This window comes from Xiphias gladius, chromosome 21 (genome assembly GCF_016859285.1).
Source record: "Xiphias gladius isolate SHS-SW01 ecotype Sanya breed wild chromosome 21, ASM1685928v1, whole genome shotgun sequence".
In the NCBI taxonomy this organism is placed as follows: Eukaryota; Metazoa; Chordata; class Actinopteri; order Istiophoriformes; family Xiphiidae; genus Xiphias; species Xiphias gladius.
This window is the reverse complement of record NC_053420.1, coordinates 12943676-12965472: the sequence shown is the minus strand read 5'-3', so window position 1 is coordinate 12965472 and position 21797 is coordinate 12943676. Positions and strand designations below refer to the sequence as shown.

Sequence of the window (21797 nt, the reverse complement as noted above, 5' to 3'; positions counted from 1 at the left end):
ATTTCACTAACCACATAAAATAATTCTAAAAAGCATTAAACCTATAACCAAGAAGAGAGGACACATTTCCATGCAGAAACAAAAACTTTCCAGATGTAAATAGAGGAAATGGAGAGGAATAAGAGAGTGAGTACCCAGAATGCGGAAAATGAAATGATATCAATATTGTTGAGGGATTTATCCTGTGTATCATACCAGTGGCTCTTACCAGGGAAGAAATGCCTGAGATGTCTGCTAACCTAATCTACATTTAAATGTCTTTTGTGTCACTCACTTTGACATACTGTCCCGCAAAGTCGGTGACCTCTGAAGTGAAGCAGCCTGAGGCATCCACAGGGCAGATAGGAGCCTGGTCCCTCTGGATGATGTTGTATTCAGTGCAAACCCTGTAATCATCCTACAGAGAAAATAATACACAGTTTAGAGACTGTTTTGAGAAAGGTATAAGGTTTTTCTTAAGGGGGACCTATAATGCTCATCTCCAGCTCTATATTTTTATTGTGGGAATCCAAAAGAATAGCTCTGCACAATTCACAGTTCAAAAAAATCCTTATTTATCTCAAACTGCCTGTTATGCAGACCCTCAGTTGAGCCTGTCTGAAACAGGCAATATTAGCTCAGGCCTCCTTAAGAGAACTCCTTAAAGCCCACTTTCTTCTGATGGGCCAAACATCCGGAAGCCTGCTGAGGGGCTTTTGAGCACCGCCTCATCCTCTTACCGGTGTGGAGGTTCTGAAAGCAAAGTGTTAAAACTATGTAATTAGTAACTAAAACTAAGTAACATAACATAATTTAAATGGCAGGTGGGAAATTCAGTAAAATGCAGACTGAGTAGAAAACGTCTGCTGTCAGGAAATTCAAACCTGCACCGTTGGTTATTTGTATTGTGGAGTACATTAAATGCCTGTAATACTACTTAAGTCAACGGTTTTGGGAGAACAAGCTGTTTTGGGAGCGGATTAAACTTTGGCCAAATTTAATTTAAATATCTCAAATTGTAACATTATATATATGACAGAAAATAAGGAAAAGCATAATAGGTCCCCTTTAATATAATTCACTGCAAGGTCCCATCATTACAAGTTATTATTGCATTTTGACAATGTATTTCTAATTCTGCTTTTTTTTTATTACATTATTTTGATACTTACAGTGACCTGGTTCATTTCAAGATCATTCCATTTGTTTCAGTAATATTCTCCAAATTGATGACATTATATATGAAAGATAAGTAATTATCTAAAATCATTGGCAGCCACTAGTTTAAAGATATGCTATGACTCCATATTGAATTCCTTGTTGAGCTGGACACTTTTTGCAGTGTTAAAACAAGTGCCACTGGTATGTGACAGTTATGCATGAAAGATCTGAGCACTGTCCAGCGGTAAATGTATTTTGTATTCAAACACCCTGTCAAGATCCAAGATGGATAGCTCACAGAGTCATTTCACATCTAGTCATAACATAAAATTTGAAAAATGTAGTTTGACAGTATGTTCCTTCTTACTATATATCTGCCAAGCACACGCAAATGCATTTGTGTTTCAGATTTTCACCAACTAATCAATGTGAATGTGATCACTAAATAACAGAAACTACAGCTAAATAAAAATCAAACATTTAAATGCAAATGCAAGTGAGGTGTTGATGTGAAGGGTATACTTGACATCCCCATAGGGACTGGGCTGCAGTGAAATAAACAGAGTGCAGAAGAGAAAGCCAAGACAGAGAGAATGACTGAGTGAATATACACAGCTGGCTACAGCCACAGGGGCATCCATCTGCCCTTGACAAGGGCATCTAACCTATTAGCAATGACCCAGTACCTCTGATAGCACTACTGTATTTGGCCCTCTATTCTCTAGTGAGATATATGGTACCATTCAATAAAAATATTTCATAAAATACCCAATGAGCATACAAACCAATGTGAAGTGAGTACACAAAGAAGCATAGTACCTATGAGAGGTATTCTAAAATGTCAGATGTGAGTCATAGCATTCCACAATTATTAAAAAGATAAAAATCACAAATGAATGTACTAATAAAATGGTTTTGCCAAATGTTTGCGGTTCAAGATTCAAGGTTTGCAGTTCTCAAGACCTGTGGGCCCTGATCAGTCTTGATAAATGTACATTGACCTTGAGCTCAAGTTCTGAACCGCCAAACTTTTCATGATTAATAAAATTGTTGTTGCTGTCAGTCACTGTCATGAACAAATCTTGTTTAGGGTTAAGTACATCCTCCTATAAAGTGATATATAATCCAGTGTGTTTGTGTTTTAACAGGAGCTACACTTGCAATGGCTAAAAGCGCTCAAAGCAATGCAACAAGAGAAAATACAAGCAAATGGAGAAAAGATGATAACTATCCTCTGCAATTTCTGAAAACTCAAGCAAATAGAGATATGCTGCCAGAAAACAGAACATAATTGAACCGGTAACATAATGGGAATGCTTCCAGGGAGACAGAGAAGGCTAAAACACTCCCGGATGCACTTTTTTTTCCTTTTACCTAGGATGGCAGGGGAGCCATCGATAGAGTTACACTAGACAAAGGTGACCTTGTTTTCACCCAGACTGTGGTCCATATGGGCAACTGCAGGGCTGGAAAAACAAGTTTAAAAGAGGCAAGGTTTCACAAGTATTAGGTACATTTCCCAACTTCTCAGTCCAAATCACACAAGGAAGATGTGTACATTGTAATAAAAGGAGTACCATGGCCACCATTGTACGTACCATCAAAATAGTATATTATCAATATTTTGAGGAGGATCATTGTTGAGCTTATACTCTTTTAGTCTTTATCTTGTCATAGTCTGTAAAAGTCGTGATTGTGTTTTGGTTGGTATGGGTCTTTCTGTTGTTTAGAAGTCCTGATTATCAAGCTGATGCACAGCATTCTAATAAACTGTGAAATTACTTCCCGCATTCATTAGTATCTGACTCGTCTATAAATTTATCAGCAATGACAACAATAACAAATATTTTTACAGGCCTTATTTATATATGCTAATTCTCTGCTTCTGTTAACATTTTTTTCTATCATGCTATCATACCCTTCTGTAATTTTGGTACAGTCATTGTGCTGATTATTCTGTTATAGTAGTAATAGAGTCTATATAACATTATGTAATGAAGCATTTTCTGTGGTTACAACAAAGACCAAGAAAAAAGCAGGAAAGAAACACTTACAGCTCCAAAGTAAGGTGCCTGGTGGACCACTCCTGTGCCCTCTTCCTCCTTGACGTAGTTATCCATCACCACCTGGAACGCTCCTTTCTCCCCACACTGAAGTGAAACAAGGACGAGGAGAATTAGATGAAAGCGGGCGAGTGGTGAAAAAGCAAAAGAGGTACAGCAGCAGATCATAAGCGAGAGATGAAGAGACAGATTTAGAAAACGTAAACAGTAATGTCAATTTGTGGTCAAACAGCTAGTTAAAGTGAGACATGGGTCTGTCTTCATTTTGTGATAAACACATAAAATTGTGAAACGGAAAGGAACAAGAACATAGACTCTACAGACCTTGGCAAAGTACTGGAAGAGAGGCATGTATTTTTTCCCTTTAAGCATCTTGCCAGGGAATCTAAAAACACATAAAACGCATTTAAAATCCTTGTTTCCATATCCATAATGTTTCCCACTTTCCATGCACTGACAAACCTGCAGGAAACCTGTAAAACCACAGCCTTTAAAAACATACAGGTAAGACTTCAAATAAAAGAAACACCAACCAAAAAGGTGTCTTAATATGATGCTGCAAGGGCATAATTTCTACTGGGGATGAATGGGTCACTTTTTAAATTCCTAAAAACATTAAATCTATATATTTTTTAGAGTCACTACTCTCCTAAAATGATGCTAGAGTTGAACATCAGTGAAATACGAAATATTACATAAGCCCGACCGATGCTCCTTTTTGTGAACATTTATCGTTAAGTACGAGCTCTGTATCAATAAAAACTAAATGTGATTTTAAGTAGGGTTAGTGTATTAACAGTTCAGCAAATTATTAGACTACTATTATTTTGTAATTAATAATAACCAGTTTCATAATAATGTTTTGTTCTCACAATTACTAGTGAATAAATTCCAAAAAGCTTGGTAAAAAAAACTTGGTAAAAACAAAAACTGCGTCAGGATCTCCGGAAATCTCTATTTAATGTTTAAGTATCTGTTGACAACTGAGTCAGTCATGATATATTATTTTTGAAATTATTAGTCGAATAAAGCCTTCTCTGTCCCTGTGTATGGGGAGTTTGTGGAGCTTTGTGTCCTTGTGGAAGAAGAGGTTCTTGCCAGGGTACAACATTTTCAACATGCCTTTTTTTATTGCTGGTTAATTTGTCAAATATGTGCTCCATCAGGTTTCAGTACATTCTGTATTCTTTATTCACTCAGGTGTTTTCTTCATCTCACCTCGCCTCATTTTTTTCCCTACTCCACTCTGCACTTTCCCTTTGCTCCAGAATCATCCAGTGAACTGGGAAATTGGGAATCTGATTTGCTTTTCACTGCATAGAACAACACTCAGCTGATAAAATCCACCTCTGCTAATTCTCCTGTCAGTAACTTTATCTTTGTCCCTGAAGCTTGGAAGACAAGATATAACTCAAGAGAAAACCTTTCACAGCAAATGTGAAATACAAGGTTTGAATTTTATCAACTTATTAAGTTTAAAAGTCTCCAAGTACAGAATATTAAGGTACACTCTGTCACTTGTTATAAACATCCATTATCATAACCATCATCAGTTTGTTGAAATACATTTATTGCTACCTAAAGTTTTACTTCAGGGAGGGGGAGTAAAAACTGATGTAAACACCTAACAGAAAAACACTATCTTTGAAGCAATTACATTAACACTTACAACACTGTTACAAGGCTTTAGTCATTATTGGCTTCAATACCAATTAGTAGTATTTTTCAACTATAGTGGTACAGTATATACTATAACAAAAAGCTGATAATCAGTGATTTGATATTGGAGAAGTGAAAGCAGCATGAGACAACTAATAAACAAACAAAAACAATCCTGTACTGTCATGCAACCTAAAAATGAACAACCTTTGTAGTTATTGCACATCTGCAATGGTGAGTTAGTTACTTTAAAGGTAATATTATTTTGTCTATCTCACTTGGTCTAACCTGCGGCTCAGCAAAGCACTGTTGTATTTTGGCTGCCTTTAAGCTTAAGTATTTAATTTTAAGGTATTAGTCATTTTCACTCAATGTTTTTTAGGTAGCTATAGGGTCTTGTGTACTCACTTGTCCAGCAGAGTGTACTCGCTCTCTGACTTAAACAGAGCTCCAAGCCTGGCCTCCATCATAATGTAGGTCTTTTCTGTGGTGTTATCTGAGAGATGAACAGAAAAACGCACGTGAATGTATTTGCTGAGTAACAAAATAAAGGTTTTCACACCTTTTTGCAAAGCCAGTGAGATTTATTTATATAGCACCTTTCAAAACAAATGTTACAACATAGACTAAGAAAAAAGCTGGATTCAGTGATTCCGAAACAAAAGGCATCAAACAGATATGATAAAAGCACCCCCCCCAAAAAAATATTGAAACAAAATACAAAATGCAAAAAAAATTAAAAAAAAATCAGTTAAGAAAAGCAAGAGAACATAAATGGGTCTTTAGAAATTTTTAAAAATGCCAGTTGAGTTGGATGATCTAATTGTGAAAGCTAAAGTATTCCAAAGTTTAAGTACGAAGACAACAAATGCACAGTCTCCCCCTCATTTTAAGTCTGACCCTGGGTACATCCAAAAGGCACTGAATGGCTGACCGGAGAGACTGTATGGGCGCAGCAATTCAGAGATGTACTCAGGGGCTTCACCATGTAGAGCCTGACAGGTAGAAACTAAGATTTTTATATCTGATTCTAAATTCCACTGGTAGCCAACGGAGAGATGCCAACACTGAAGAAATATGCTTCCTGTGCTTTGTCTTAGGAAGAAGACAGGATGCAGCATTACAACCGCCTGCAGACGAGATACAGCTCCTTGACTAAGGCAAGAGTATAAAGAATTACAGTTATGAGAGGCTGAGGACACAAAAAGCATGGATTCGTTTTTCAGCAAGTTGAAAAAAATACAGTATGTCTGATCTTGTAGGTATTTCTGACTGCAAAAAGCATGACTGCGCAAGCATGCATGGAAAAATTTAGACTAGAATCAAAAGCTACGTCTGACTTTTTACTGTATTGCCTGATATCTGTGGTCAAGGATTCCCAGGGTTTGTTGCATGGTCTATGGGGGCCTATAATGAGGACCTCTGTTTTATCCTCATTCAGTTTTAGAAACATTTTGAGACATCCAGCATCTGCCTGCATAAGGATATCATTCAGCATTGATCTAGACCTAGTATCAACCCAAGGCTCCTTATATCAAATCCTGTACTGCTGCTAAAGCCACAAACTAAACTGACAAAACTACCCTTTAATTTGAAGACCTTTTTATCCTATTTTTTTGTATTTATTTAATGTTATTTGTTTTTTTTATTATATTCATGTTTGTTAATTGGAATTTCTAATTTATGTATTTAACTTTTTTTTTTAATGTTTGTGTGTGTGTGTTCTCAGACACACAAGCTAAAACCAAAAAGCTATGGTTATACTGCCTTGTTATTGATATATTCTTTGTTCAATAAAGCATTAAATATAAAACAACAGCAAGTAGGCTGAAACCAAAACAAAAACACTGAACATAAAACTCAACAAAGATATAGACTCAGTGCATCCACAGATGTGAGGCCAAAGAGACAGGCAGGGAATCCTCATGGTGGGGAAAAAAATTATATTTTTTACTAAATAGCATAAAGGGAAAGTTACAATGTCAAACAAAGAGGTTTACTACACCTACTGTGTTGTAGTATCTGTGGCATTCATCTGCAATATTTATGACAAGTTAAACATGAAATAAGTCTTCATCACATGACTGTGGCACAGCCGAAAACTGGCAAAAAACTATATATATTTTTCTTTTCGGTACATCTTTCAAACCTCACAGTGCATGTAATAAAGTGGCAATGAAGATACTGATCTGAAATGATTTTTTTTGCACTCTGGTCTTTTTTTTTTAAAGTCTGCTATCTAAATAGATCATGTAGAGTGATTTGTGCTTATTGAACTGAATTCCATGTATGACAAACTCATTAGACATGGTTCAAATCCGCATACCTAATGGCTGTGTTACATGCAAGTCTGCTAAACCTGAATGTCAAGTCTTGCTTCATAATAATACAGCCAGCCTTAAAGCAACGGTCAGGTAAGTAGCCCATCATGTAGCTACAACCACTCAACTGAAACTGAACTAAATAAATCTGATGCTGTAGAAAATTTGCCAACCTCATGTAAGATAACTGTCTGACATTTTTTGGAAACTGAGCCCTCCTGGAAAAATGAACAAATGGGCATTTTAGGAAAAATAGCAGAGGAGAGGTCAAAAACAGCAGGAACGACAGTTGGGAGGAGGGCAAACACCAAATGACCTGAGCCGGTGAGACACAGAAAGAGAGGGGGGGGGCAGCATCAATAAAAGATGTTTCTTCCCCTCCATGGTGTGACAAATGACTGCACAGCTCAGACCCGCTGCTGCTGACAGCCCTAAACTCAAGCAGCAACAAAGGCAGTGAGGGAAAGAGAGAGAGACACAAAAGAGACAGAGAAAGAGAAAATAAGGAGGAGGACAAAAACAGGTGGATGTGGAGGAAAAAGGAGCGATACGAAAATGAGAGAAAAAATTAGGATGAAGATGGAGCAAGAGAGGAGAGGAGATAAAAAGAGAGACTGAGCTGGTAAAAAAAAAACAACAAAAAAAAAAAAAAATTCATTGGTATTCCAAGGCCGTCTCCCATGCAGCACAGAGCAGTATGACAGACTGTGTTTCAACAGTACCCCCTACAGGACCAAAGATGCTATGACAAGCTTGTATGAATCTAGGTCATCCTTTTAAAAACCCACCAGTTTCTCTCATAGAGAACAAAATACTACAACAGGAGGGTATAAGGAAAACACTAGCCACCTCTCTGGAGTATTTTTTTTTAATATAAGGACAACACTTTTTTTAAGTGACCCGATTCGAGGTTCATCCATATTTCTCAGGTCTGAACCACACAAATGTACGTCTCACACACACACTTGACTGTCAGTTCAAGTTACCACAATAGGCCTTTTTCACTGAACTCATCTTTAAATGCCTCAATAAGAAAACCGCAGGTGTAAATAATAAAATGAATGATGGATGAATTCCATTAGCTGCTTCAGTATCGATTATTTTTCTATTATCTGGGAAAGACAGTTTTCAGAACCTAAACTGATGTTTACCTCACTTGAAAAGGTAAAAAAAAAAGTAATAAGATTTAGGGCTTTTTTATTATTATTTTATAGGCCAAACATTTATCAATTTATTCAGAAAATAAGTAGCAGATTAACTGACAGTGATAAAAGTCACTGATACCCCACAAAATTGTCCTCCTTCAATCAATTCTATCAATCAAGTAGCATTAAGTACATCCTCCAACATGACCATAAAGTTGAGTCAACACCTCTCTAAGACAGTTTCAACACAAACTCAACTTTACAACCTTCATGAAGGAAGGATTTATTGCGGGACTGTTGTATTAGACTACATTAATTCTAGATGTACCCAATAAACATAAATAATGTCTCTGACAGCACTATGGTCCTGAAGCACAAGTGCTTGAAAAAAGACACCGTTGTGATATTCTTAAAGTCACAGGAAATCTCATATCTTGAATATGCTTCAGTTTTTGACTTTGTTAAGAGATTATATTTGGCTGTCTTCTGTTTTTAGTCTGTGTATTAAAAGACCTGTCAATGTGAAAGAGAAAGCAGGTTCAGACGATGCCTTTATTAAGTTACCTCTTCAAATTGAAAAAAAGCACTTCTTAGTGCAGCCTGTATATAGAATACATTAGCATAGCTGATACCATTAATTTAATTAAAGTGTCTTTTGTTTAAATCTAAACGGCTCCATTCTACGTAGGTGAGTCTAGATCCACTTGGAGGACCGAGAACATTTTTAGTGAGTCCATGTTAACATCGGTTATGCCTTAGCATCAGGTTACTGCTCTTGAATGTGGATTGTCTGGTTGGTTATAGATAAAAAACAAAGTTCCACTGACAGAGAGTCCCTTCTCACACAATAAATTTTATCAGCTAACACACAGCCAAAAGCTAGAAAGTCCACCAACACATTATGGTACAAAAATCCTTTCCTCTGGGTGCAATTTGCCAAGGCAGCACTCCTCCTCTGCTAATTTGTTCTTGTTTGTTCTTTCTGAATAAAAACACCCATCAGCTGATACTGAGGTCCACAACACTAAACCCACAAGGGAAAAAACATTTCTAGTCAGAAAACTTTGGCCTTAGGCTACACTATTTAAGCAACAACGTTCAACAAAACTACCAGTTCCGGTAATTCAAGTTATCCTAACACAAACATGTTTGTCAGCAGGATGTGTGAGCAGTTATTTATTTTTTTCCCTACAATGACTTGAGGAAAGATCCGACAACAGCAACAAAACAATGGTGTTTTCTTTTCAGCGTATCAGCGGTTGTTTATATCAGCATGGGTGACTAAACCCTGATTTTTCAAGTTATCTAAGCCGTCTCCCAATTCCATACTAAGCACCAGTCCTTAGCAGGTTTCGAGTAGAAAAGTGACAAAATAAATATACTTAAAACTGTGAATATGCATACTAAAAAAAAACCTTGATCGTTAAGGGCACTGTTGATGGTTACTTTTTTCATAACTTGCAATGTATATAGGAAATGGAGGAGGTAGTCACATCTGGAGAAAATTAAAATTGTGGATGGTGGCGGGACAGCTCCAGGAAAACATCAGAAAACAACACATAACTACGGATGGACGTCCTGTTAGTATAAAAGCACGTTGATTTCTTGTAAACTGACGCAAAAACAGTATACTATAAAGATTAGTTCTGTATGTAGTATATACTGTATACAATTAGTGTGGAGTATGAAATTGGGACACAGCATTTGCGTCAAGTTTTGTCTCTCACCTTTGACCTTCACATATATGAACTCTGGGTTGACACAGAGAGCCAGGTTGCTCGGCAGTGTCCAGGGTGTAGTCGTCCAGGCGATCAAAGCAACATCTTGATTCTCAACCAGCGGGAAGTTGACGATCACAGATGGATCCTGAACGTCCTGCAGATGAAAATTAAACACAGAAATTGGGTACATTTTTTTTCTCTCCTAACTATGATATACATAATGGATTTTGTTTTTAACAGGCATTTTTTTTAAAATCTGCTCTCTCTGATCTTATCACCTCCTCAGGAGGAATATAATGATGAATTCTGCAGTGCTACATTAGACCAGCAGAGCTGTGAGCGGGTCATAATTTCTGCCAACCTTGTAGTTCTGGTGGGACTCAAAGTTGGAGAGAGGAGTGTTGCAGGCAGTGGAGAAAGGCATGACTTTGACACCACGGTACACCAGACCCTTGTCATACAACTGTTTGAACACCCACCTGTTTAAGTGAAAAGAAAAAAAAATTAGGACGGCAAAGACAGAGTAACTGCACTAAAAAGGACAGATCCAGAGAAGGATTAAGTCTGATTTGTACAGTACTTTTTATGTTATGTTGCTTTATATAGTATATTTGCTATACATAGATAATGGTCAGTCACTGTTATCCATGTCTTCCTGTGACCTAAGTATTTAAAGACTGAATGCAAACCATATTTCCTTCACATTACAATCGTGTTGAGTTGAAGAAATGACAAAGTTGAGTAGATACTAAACTTTATATCAAAAGTAATCTCAGATGAAAATTACTTTCTGCTATTAGTAAATCAAATAGCCCCTACATTTAGTTCCTTGTCATTAGGTAGAAGACAAAACTTTTAAGCCAAAACTTGTGAATATAAAACGGCCATTTTTTGGCACTCATACCAGACGGTCTCCATGAACCACGGGTACAGAGTCTTGTAGTCATTACTGAAGTCAATCCACCTGCCCATTCGCTTCACTGAAGTCTGAGAACAATAAGAAGCAAAGACATAATGAATTTAAATATTATGGTCATATGCCGAAATTCTGCAGGGATACTCATTATATACTATTATTTGTAGGTCAGACCTTATTATGGCTAAGGCATGAAAGTAACTAAGATGCCAAAGTAACTAAGATATATTCACCTCCCATAAATAAAACACCTAAATTGCACATATGAGCTGGTTTAGGTTTACTGTGGTTTAGAGCAGGTTCAATGCACTGTTCTAAGTCAGACTTGCTGGAATTTGATGAACACATGACGACAATACCAGACTGGTCTAACATGTATGGTTATTATATTATGTATGGTTATTATATTATTCTTCCCTGTATGCTCACCTCCCACTCATTGGAGTATCTCATGACAATGTTTCTGCACTGCTTGTTGTACTCAGCAATGCCCATCTTGGCCACATCTTCAGGCCCTTTGATCCCCAATGTCTTATCAATTTCATACTCCTACAAAAACACACAGGACATAAGAAACATAAATAAACCGAAGATAAATCTGTAAATCGTCACAGAAGTTTCAGTAAAATAAGATTTTAACAATGTTCTGGAAAGACAAAATCTTACCACAGGCAGGCCGTGACAGTCCCAGCCAAAGCGCCGGTCAACATGGAAGCCGCTCTGGTGGGCAAAGCGAGTAACAATGTCCTTGATGGTGCCGGCTAGGATGTGACCATAGTGGGGTAGACCCGTGGCAAAGGGAGGTCCGTCATAGAAGGTGTACCTGGTTGGGGAAATAGGCAGCAAAATATTTTTTTAATAAAATCTGGCCAGCTAGCTTGACAGTATTATCTCAGTGATAAAAAATGTATGAGCTGATAAGACAAAACGACTATCATGTCCGGAAACACTTCCCTCTCTCTAACAAAGTATGCAAGACAAGAGAAACGCAACATTAACAATCCTCCTATACACAAGTGAAATCATGGTTGCTTCATACAGAAAAGCAGCGTATTCACTGCTTCGTCAGCCTGAGCAACAGAGAGAGAGAGTTTATGAAAAAACAGAAACAATAGTTTTGAGGTTACAAATGCAATAGGGTCATTCCATGTCAAATCAACAGGCCGTGCAACTGACCATCTTGGATTTGCTTCATACTTTATGTAAATAATGTCGTTGTAATCAACAGCTAGTGCGCAAAATATTTGGCTTGTATCATCTTTAGTTTCTGAGATATGAAGGCTTTAAAAAAAAAAAAAAAAAAGGGGTCATGGCCCTAATAAATGAATGTTGCTAAGTTCCAGAAGTCATTACTTTTGAACTATTCATGCTACATGCTTGAAAGTTTCAGGGATTGTTCTACACTATTATATTGTTCTACACTATTCTATACTATTATATATATTTATTATATATGTCTAAAATGGTTGGCCACAGTTGCATATTTGCTAAGTTATGGCTTGCTGAAAATTGTATTACAAAATTCCTTCGTGCTTTGGAGGCCACTGTGTCTTCACACTGAACCACATCTGACCTTTTAAATTTTTAAATATAATACTCAAGTTATAGTACTTTCTTAGCAATTCAATTTGCATTAAATATGAAAAAAATGATTTCACACTCATATTTCAAGTATGAAAAACTACCTTTAAAAAAAAACAAATCATACCACTAGAAAAAACATGTTTTAATTAGTAAATGCATAAAATATGAAATTGGTATCTTGATCTAAACTGTATTTATGAAAGTATCAAACACACCATGTTTTACTACAAACAGACATTCTAAGAAAAATAGTTCTACAGTTTAACTAAGGAAATGTCAGGACATTAAAAGCTTCGAAGAAATAGTGTGTACTTTAAGAGTTTGAAGATGCAATGATGTCCTTTTCCAGATCCAGTGGGAGTGTGTACTGCCTGCAAGTTGGTGTAAGTGGGGCATCAATGATCTCCAGGATATGCACAAGAGGGACCCAACAGATATCCTCTCTCCTGGGCCAACCGTATGTCTTAGAGGGACCATGAAGATGCATAAATGTTACTTGTAGGTCTTGTTGCTCCTCCGATGTTGAACGAATGTTGCCTATCCATCACCTTTGGTCATACGCACATACAGCATATTTCCAAGGAACTGTGTCTACAAGACAGACTCTTGATTTCATAGCTGTTTGTTCGATCACTTATGGACGGTTCCCTCTCAAATCCACAATGAAACTAGGGCCACCTGACACCCTGCTGACTTACAGATGGTTTGGCATGACTGGGACACATACGTGGGTTCCTCTTGTGCATATCTTGAAGATCACTGATTGATCATTGTTACAATCTGAAAATTTTGCACACTAGTTGTTGGATACAATTACATTATTATACAGAAAGTATGAAGCAAATCCAAGATAGTCAGTCAGGAAAACTTTCTAAAATCTGTTGATTTGACATGGAATGACCCATTTCAGGGAGACTATTCAGGATTAGTATGCAAATATCCTGTTAAACCTTTATTAGTATTGGTGAGGGTCTGTATGTTAAACAGGATACGTATTTTAAACAATCAGAGAATTTCACTTAAGCCCAAGCTTACTTAACAAAGTCTCATTCTCACTTTACACTTCAACAACTTGTTGTAGAAGTATATTTTGCTCAGTAAATTCATAATTATAAACCAATACAGGTGGATTTACTTGGGCCTGTTCTTGGACTGTTTGAGGCATTCCTGGAAGCAGTTCTTGTCTTGCCAAAACTGCAGGATCTTCTCCTCCTCAGAGGGAAAGTTGATGGACTCAGGGACTGGCTCCACCATGGTGTCTGTCTACACAAAGAAAACAAGTAACTACATAGAGTGGTTAAGCAGGAAGACAGGGAAATAAATCACATTGTACCTGTCACAGAGATCGCACAAGGAATCTTTTGATTTTTTTTTCATTTAGGGCTATGATGTCCATTAAGTAATAGCCATCAAAATACTCATTATTAGGCCTATTACAAACAATTGAACTAGGGCTAATTAAATCTCACTTGAAGTTCACATTCACTGTCCCACAAAGCTACATATAGGGTATCTGCAAGCCTTGAAAAGTCTTAAAAAGCACTGAATTCAGTGTCCTCCTTTAAAGGCCTTAGATGGTATTAAAAAGCACTGAATTTCATTTATGAAAGTCAAGTATTTTCTCTTGGCTGTTGGGAGATATTGCACACACGCAAAATAAATGTGTGATTGTCTCGACAGTGCTTTGTACATACATCAGTCCTTTTTACAGTCAGCACCACCATAGCAAACACTGTCACTACTGCTAGCCACATTACTAGGAAGCCCACCGCTGATTTTGGGAAGCTCAAGCGCTGATTTTGGGTCCAGGTAGCAGAAGTTGAATAAATGTTATTATTAGGAATTATTGTGATATACTGCTGGGTTGACTGCAAAATGTGATGTAATAAGGAGAAACACTTGGCCATATAGTCCATACTAGTTTTCAGTCACACTGTTATTTTTTGGCCACCGTGACAATGAACAGTTAATAAAGTGCACTGTATGATATTAAGAATATTTTAAAAGCCTTAAATTTAAATCGGTGAACACTACAGACACCTGTACATAATGTTTATGTCAAGTTACGGAATTAAACCTACGTTATGTAAGATGGGCAATAAGTATTTGTCTTTTTCAGTGAATGTCTCCTACCCTCCAGAGATCCTTTTTGGGTCTCATTAATAGCCGACCTGTCAGAACCTCAGTGTTCAGTAGTTTGTCAGTAGACCATGCAGTCCCCATTAACAATTTATGAGCTAAAGTCAAGCCTATATAACATATTATTTCCACGTCGAACTTGTAAATGCAGAAAGTTTGCCCAAACCAGTTAGATAAGTCCAAGAAATCACTTTTCCATAGCAGTTAGTTCACAGGGATGACGCCTCCTTGTTGTTAGCTAGCAGGCTAAGCTAGCCGGTCATGATTCAGTTAGTTAGCTTGTAGCTAAACGGGCTGCAAAGTATGTTACAGGTGGCGTTTAAACACTCACATATAACAACAGAGGTACGGTGAAGTGCGGCTGTAATCAGAGCTTTATGTTGTGATTATTCAGTGTGAATGGAGAGACTCACATGTTGCCTTCCGCCGCCGGCTGCCGAGAGAGACAAGAAATGATGCAAGCTGGACTCAGAGCAGGAGCGGAAGTGACGACTAAATGCAAACCGATTTGTTGCATAAAAATTAAATACAAACATAAATAAATACATTGCATTAAAAAAAATAAGAACAAATTGCAAAATAAATCCATAAAATAAAATGAAATGAAAAAAGATATAAATAAATAAAATTAAATCAAAAATAAATAAATAAAATGCAGCTTGAACAGACTGGGCAGCTTAAGTTTTCTGTTTCTCCTGTGACTTTTTCTCCATCTAAACTGCCTGTGAAACCTACTAGATTTCACCAGCAAGCTCTGTTGGCATGGACGTTGTGTTTTGTATACAACTTTAGTCCTCATAAAATGGAAATTTTTGTCCAAAAACAATATCGCTTGTTTTAGAAACTCATGCCTTCATTTTATCAATTTAATGGTCATGTGTATATTAACAAGAAACTCATGCTGACTTTTAACTTTCTTTTCACCTATGGAGAATTTGCAATGTTTGTAAAGTTATTCCCTTTATAGGTCTAGATATTAATGATTCTAAATGCAACATATTCAAAATTAATTGTAACAAAGATCACTCAAACAGGAAAGTGTTATTGAATTAGTTAACTGAAGATATTAATTGGAATATGTCTTGGTCATTACAATGTTATTTCTGTATATTCAAAAATGCTAGAAAAATACATTTAAAAAGCTTACCTAACATATTGGTCAAGATGACACAATATATAAGAAACACTAATTCAAAGTGTCCCCTTAGATTCATTACAAGGTAGCAAGATCCGAACATCAGATTGTTCAACTGTGTAGGCATGTACACAAGTTTACATTCCCGGTGATAAAGGTGTAAGTTGCACCTTGCTTGATAAGTACTGAAGGCTCATCTGCTACAGTACATTCCAGTTCATAAAAATACACAACACTGTTATAAGAATCCTGTTACAGTAGGGGTGCAGCTCCTTTTAAAATCAGCAAAGTTTTTTTCCCCTAACATATCCAGTGCCAAATCTTGTATTTGATATGGTTATATTCAAGAACGAGATTAGGTTTTCTAGACCACACAGTGGGTCTTTCTGAGCTTTCTGCTTTAGATATAACTGGCTGTGAGTAACCAGCTGGGTGAAAAGCTTTTGGAAATCTGTTCAGGAGTCACATCACATTTTTAATGTGGGGCAGCATGTTAATTAGACTGAATCAACTTTACTCCATCTATTTAAACTATTATTTTTTATATGTATTATTTTTGAAATGTCATGTTCGACTCAGCCTTCATTCAGTTTCAGATCTTGCTGCACGAGGAACAAAGACAGCAAAGTTGACATGAAATAAACCCTATGCACCTGATAAAGTGAGTATGGTCAGGCAGAGGCAGGAGCAGCTACAACAGAAACAAAAGTACAATCTGATGTTGGTTTGTTAACAACGCATAGCTTTATTGTAATGGTGGAAACACAGTCTATGGAACGCTGACAGACGTGGTGGCAGCTTATTTCCCCTTAGCTGCCTTCTGTGCCGCCTTCAGGCCCTTCTTGTTGTGTTTCTTGGCAAAGCGCATATTCCTCAGGAACTTAGGGTCCACCTGCAACAAAGGAAAAAAAAAACTGAGTGAACAGGCCAAGTGAGCAGGACGCACACAGGCATGAAAGGGTGTGCAGTTCCAAGGTTTCTTTTTCATTGCAAAATAATCAAACAACTTCCAACAAAATAAAGCAAAAGACACATGGGGTCAAACTACCTGGCCTATACAAATCAGAAATGTGTGAGATAACACATTGCTTTCACCCACAGTCAGCAGTCTTTCTCAAGCCAATTCATCCTCAAACTGATCTCAATACTAACAACTTTGACCATAAAAGTACTATTTGGCATGGTGGAGGAAAGTACAGTTTCAAATCAGATCAGTGTCCTGCTCAATATATTTTATAGAAATTTAGGAGGTGTGCTTAGTTTAATACTTATTGAAACAATGCTGCAGTGTCAGCTGAGAAAAACTGCATTTCACAAAGTTCTGACAACCAGCTGCAACTGCAGAACCTGCGTACTGGTTCAACATTATCAACAGCAACCAACAGGAGGACCACTTCAAATGATGCTTTCAGCGCTTTTAATTCAGGCTGCTTAAGTACCATGACATTTTCTACCCTTTAGAAAAGTCAGAAATCATGCAACTCTGAAAGTTAATCTGAAAACCTGTAAGCAATTCCCATTTAGTTATGATATAAAGACGCGGTAAGGATAGCTTTGGATTAAGCAGCAGTTTCTTTTTTTTTTTTTTAACATGTACGCATGTACGTAACAAAACCCTCAGACATGGAAAGTGTACTGTTTTGACAAGTAAACAGCAGGATGTAAGGAAAGATCATCATTCTACGGCTGCCGACTCTTCTTCATATTAATTTAATTCCAAGTCCAAGTAAAACTGACTACATAGCCTCTCAAAAGCTACATAAGCTGGGTTCCCAAGCTCAACGGTTAAATTTGGACACATTTGTGCTGTATGGAAAAAACGTGCACTCTATAAATCCTGTCCTATCACTGCACATCCATCCAAATGCTCCAACAAACACAAAAATCCAGCTTGCAGCATCTTGTCTCATTAATTTACTACAAGTAAAGTCAACTTCCAATACATAATTACAAAAGAAAGTGAACATTTTTCTGGAAGTGCCGATACATCCAACTTGGCACTTCACAATACGGCCTAAAAACAAGAACATGGATGCCTCCTATCAGCCAAAAATCCATTGATCAATGTAATTAAAGCCATGTTTAATGGATATGGTGTAATATTATCATTACACAATAATTCAGTTCTCATAAAACCAACTCCAATCATTACAACTGTCTTGACATCAACACTCACAAGTTGTAAATCCTTCCATCTACCATCCATCCCCTGAGGCCGCATGATTACTGACCTGCTGAATGTTAACTTTTTTTTTTGTAAGCAACCAAGTGTCTTTTTTGTACGTAAAAATCAACCCCCAACAACAGATTTGGAACAATACATACCCCCTTCAGTGACTCATAGCGCTGAGATGTGGGCTTCTTGATGCCATTCCTGTGGGCTTTACGAGCTGTGCAGAGAGGAGGGGAAACAATTAGAACCAACTGGTTGATCCATCCATCCCTTTAGTAATAAGAGCCACCTATACAAAGAACACTTGTAGGATTTTAAGAGGACAAGCATGCACAATTAAAAGAAGGAACTGAAATGTTGCTGACAATTTTCCATTAGAGTAATGCATTATGACTTCAAGCCATTACCCTTGTGATCCCACCCTGCTACTTTACCTTTTCTGCTTGAATTAGCACAATTCATGACATGTTGCACAACCCTTCAAGCCAGTAACTGAAGTATATTGTACTGCACAAAGCAATACTGACTGTTGTATTTCTGGTGCACTTCTATAAACATGACACAGTCCACTCTTTTTATATGCATAATAACTAGTACAATCTTTAGTTTATATTTGTATATAACAGATTTTAAAGCTGTGCCTTTCCACATACTGTAATTTGAATTGTCTTCTTCAAATATACTATATCATTTATACCTTTTTATCTAATGGCAACGCAAAGAGACCACAAAGTAAGATTTTAATTGCAAAGTGTAACCTGTTTCTCTGTGCATGTGATACTAAAGTCTTTGCACCTTAAATATTAAAACTGAAACGAGCTCTTTCACTGCAGACATACTTACACTGGTTGTGGGTTGTGTGGTTCTTAGACTTGGCCATGTCGACTCTAGTTTATCTGAAGAGAGAGGGGTGGGGAAATTAAAAAAAAAAAAAAAAAAAAGACAACATTTTAACGTCAGTCTGAATTTAGTGTAAGTTATTTGCATGTTGGTTCACATTAGCTCCGATTGAACTGCGAGCCGGCAGGTTAGACAGCTGTGTACAATGCACTCAAAGCTACGTTTATTAATAGAACAGAAACAAATTAAACAGCTGCAGTAAAGGGGCGATGTAAAGTTGCATATCAGACTAAAAAACAGCCTATTTATCTGTATGTGGAACTACCGCCCGGTCGCTAGCTGACGTGAGGGTGCTGCTTTGCTAAACGAAGCGTTAGCACTTCTAATATGTCGTTTTTATCTTTGAATGAAGACCACGTCTAAAAAATACCACCGTGGTCACGTAACTAGTAAAGTGCTCTATCGAAATCAGTGGCTGTTTCTATGCGGACATGTGAAATACACGAAGATTGAGTTAGATTTTAAGGCTCCGATAAAGTGGGGAAAAATAAATACCTGCCACACGAACAGAAGACAACCGGAAGAGAAAGAAATTCGAACCCGGAGGAGGAGACGACGACTCGAGTCAAGAAGATGAAGTCAGAGCGAGCTGTTTAATGACAGCTCCCTCTGCCGGTGGCTTCTGAAACGACGGGTGAGAGTCCACAGCTGGCCACGGGATGTCACACTCTGTTCATATATGACACCCAAGAAATGAGAACAGCCGGAACAAATGAACTGTGTGGCTGTTTGAGTCACAATACACTCAGCTGCCAGTTCATGAGGTACATCTGGCTAAAACTAATGCAGTGTAATCCACACCCCAACAGTCCTGCAATAAATCCTACCTTCACGAAGGTTGTAATGCTCAGTTTCTGTTGAAATCAGTGTTTATTGAACTGTATGATAATTCTGGAGGCTGCAGTTTGTGGTGCTGTTGAATTGTATTGTGCTACGTTGACATGTGTTTCTATTCTTTTGTCCATTCCATTCAAATCAATGAGTGTAGGCTAAACAACAGGGACACCTCTCTGTATAACGCAATACAGATCAGCACCACCGTAAAGGATTTCTTGCAGGACTGCTGTTAAACAGCATTAGTTTTAGCTAGGTGTTCCTAATAAACTGACACCTGAGTGTATGTCCAGGGTTTGATCTTTCTTTCTCATTCCAAAGAGCAAGGGGGTGTAAGTTGTTTGGTGTGTGTGTGTGTGTGTGTGTGTGTGTGTGTGTGTGTGTGTGTGTGTGTGTGTGTGTGTGTGTGTGTGTGTGTGTGTGTGAATACATGTGTTTCTGAGCACTTCCATTTTTTGCTACTTAGAAACTTACTTTACACTTAATATTTCTTTTAACTTCTACTCAACGTCACTGGTGGATGCATCTTACGTCTTGCTCCACTACATGTAGTTCACAGCTGCCAGTACTGTTCCAAATTACTTTGCAGATTAAGCTTTTACATTAAAAATTTATGATAAGCTTATAAAAAACAATGTATTGTTCAAGATTAAACTAACTTTTTGGCTTGTGACCATTAATAAAAAAAAAATAAAAAAAAGACACACAAAAATTAACACATTTCCCAAGATGTGACTCTATTTCCGAATCCAAACAAAGATGGTATGAAAATGGCCTTGCTCGATTTGCATGCAAGAAACATAATTTAAAACGTTTGTCACCAGTTATATTTGTTGATTTATGTTACTTTCCATTATTCCAATAACATTTTTGCTAAAATGTGTTTATTTTTCTCCTGTTTGTAAAAAATGAGTAAAGAAATTGGGTCACATGTGTCTGTGATGAGGCCCTACAAGTAGACACTGTTTCATTTTAAAGGTTCACAAGCCAAAAAATCTGGGAACCATTATTACAGAAGATCGGAAGGAGCCTAAAAGGTCATTATTCATGCCATAATAACCACATGCGAACAATTTGGCCCATATAGGAATAGTGGCGATTGTTTTTGTTTTTCTAATACCATCTACCTCTCTTTCATTCTACCTACTCACGTCCCACAGTGACCAAACCAAGATCTACTGGACCAATTTATTATCAGCAGCCCCCTCTAATTATTCCCTATGGAATAAGGTTTGTGTTTATAGATACAATAAGCCTAAAAGGGTTTCATACTGTATGTTGTTCTCTTACATAAATTACTCCTATTAATATCTCTGCAGCTTTGCACTGTTAGCCTGTTAACCTCAACGGATGTATGTGGATCAGAAATCATACAGCATGTATTGATTTGTGAAGTTTTTCTTTTTTGAACAAGAACGATGAATCAGCGATTGCGACAGAGCTCGGATTTCTCATGAACCTGCATTGCAAAACCTCCACAGGAAACGTGTTTATGGGGCCAAGTGCTTGTGCTTGAATACGGTTTAGCCACTAAGAACATGTCATCAGTATCAAAGTATCTCTCTGAGCCAGTAAAGATGGATACTTGACATCTGAGCGAAGTGTGAGGTGGGGGGAGTTGCAAATGGGGTGATTTCATGACATGCTGAGCAGAAAAACATACATCAACAGTACCATCAGTTGTAACTGTTGATTCAGAAGCCCATTTAAATCAGAAAAAGAAAAAGAACAGATGGAAAAATTTAGGAACAATAAAAAATGTGCGTAACTCAATATTATGGGATGTTGGGTCAAATTAGCAGGTATTTAGTTATATTTTTTTACTTACAAGATCAAATCCAAACTAAGAAATAACGATTAAACGGTTTGATGTACTAAGTCAAAATTATTTTTTAAAAAAATTCAAACAATTACATGCAAAAAACAAAAAAAGTCAAATTTACAAGATAGAAAGTGAAAATGATGAGGTCAAAATTTAATAATAACGTACTATCTGATCATTTTGATGTGGTAAGACGAGATTTTGATTTATTATCTCACAATTCTGACTTAATATGCCATAATCTT

General features: G+C 37.2%; 2 protein-coding genes across 4 annotated transcripts in view; both read right to left on the bottom strand.

Moving 5' to 3' along the window:
• The window catches only part of iars1 (isoleucyl-tRNA synthetase 1), a 55892-nt gene extending 40723 nt beyond the window's left edge, over positions 1–15169 (bottom strand). Inside the window, exons 1-11 of one of the 3 annotated variants that reach the window (XM_040159433.1) lie at positions 15102–15169; positions 13685–13808; positions 11632–11788; positions 11395–11514; positions 10954–11036; positions 10411–10528; positions 10056–10203; positions 5271–5358; positions 3528–3588; positions 3195–3290; positions 275–397 (exon numbers count right to left, since the gene is read on the bottom strand). In XM_040159433.1, coding sequence (XP_040015367.1) covers positions 275–397; positions 3195–3290; positions 3528–3588; positions 5271–5358; positions 10056–10203; positions 10411–10528; positions 10954–11036; positions 11395–11514; positions 11632–11788; positions 13685–13803 — 1113 coding nt within the window. In that variant the 5' untranslated portion in view covers positions 13804–13808; positions 15102–15169. Of the gene's footprint in view, positions 1–274; positions 398–3194; positions 3291–3527; positions 3589–5270; positions 5359–10055; positions 10204–10410; positions 10529–10953; positions 11037–11394; positions 11515–11631; positions 11789–13684; positions 13834–15101 lie in introns of all 3 variants that reach the window. The other 2 variants (XM_040159431.1, XM_040159432.1) reach the window with 2 other exon arrangements.
• A 1436-nt stretch (positions 15170–16605) lies between these two features.
• Positions 16606–19473, bottom strand: rpl29 (ribosomal protein L29). Its single transcript, XM_040158660.1, has 4 exons — positions 19392–19473; positions 18840–18892; positions 18149–18213; positions 16606–16715 (listed from the first exon to the last, which is right to left on the bottom strand). The coding sequence occupies exons 2-4, from the start codon at positions 18874–18876 to the stop codon at positions 16623–16625; spliced, it is 195 nt and encodes a 64-aa protein (XP_040014594.1). The 5' UTR covers positions 18877–18892; positions 19392–19473; the 3' UTR covers positions 16606–16622.
• Between the last annotated feature and the right edge of the window lie 2324 nt (positions 19474–21797).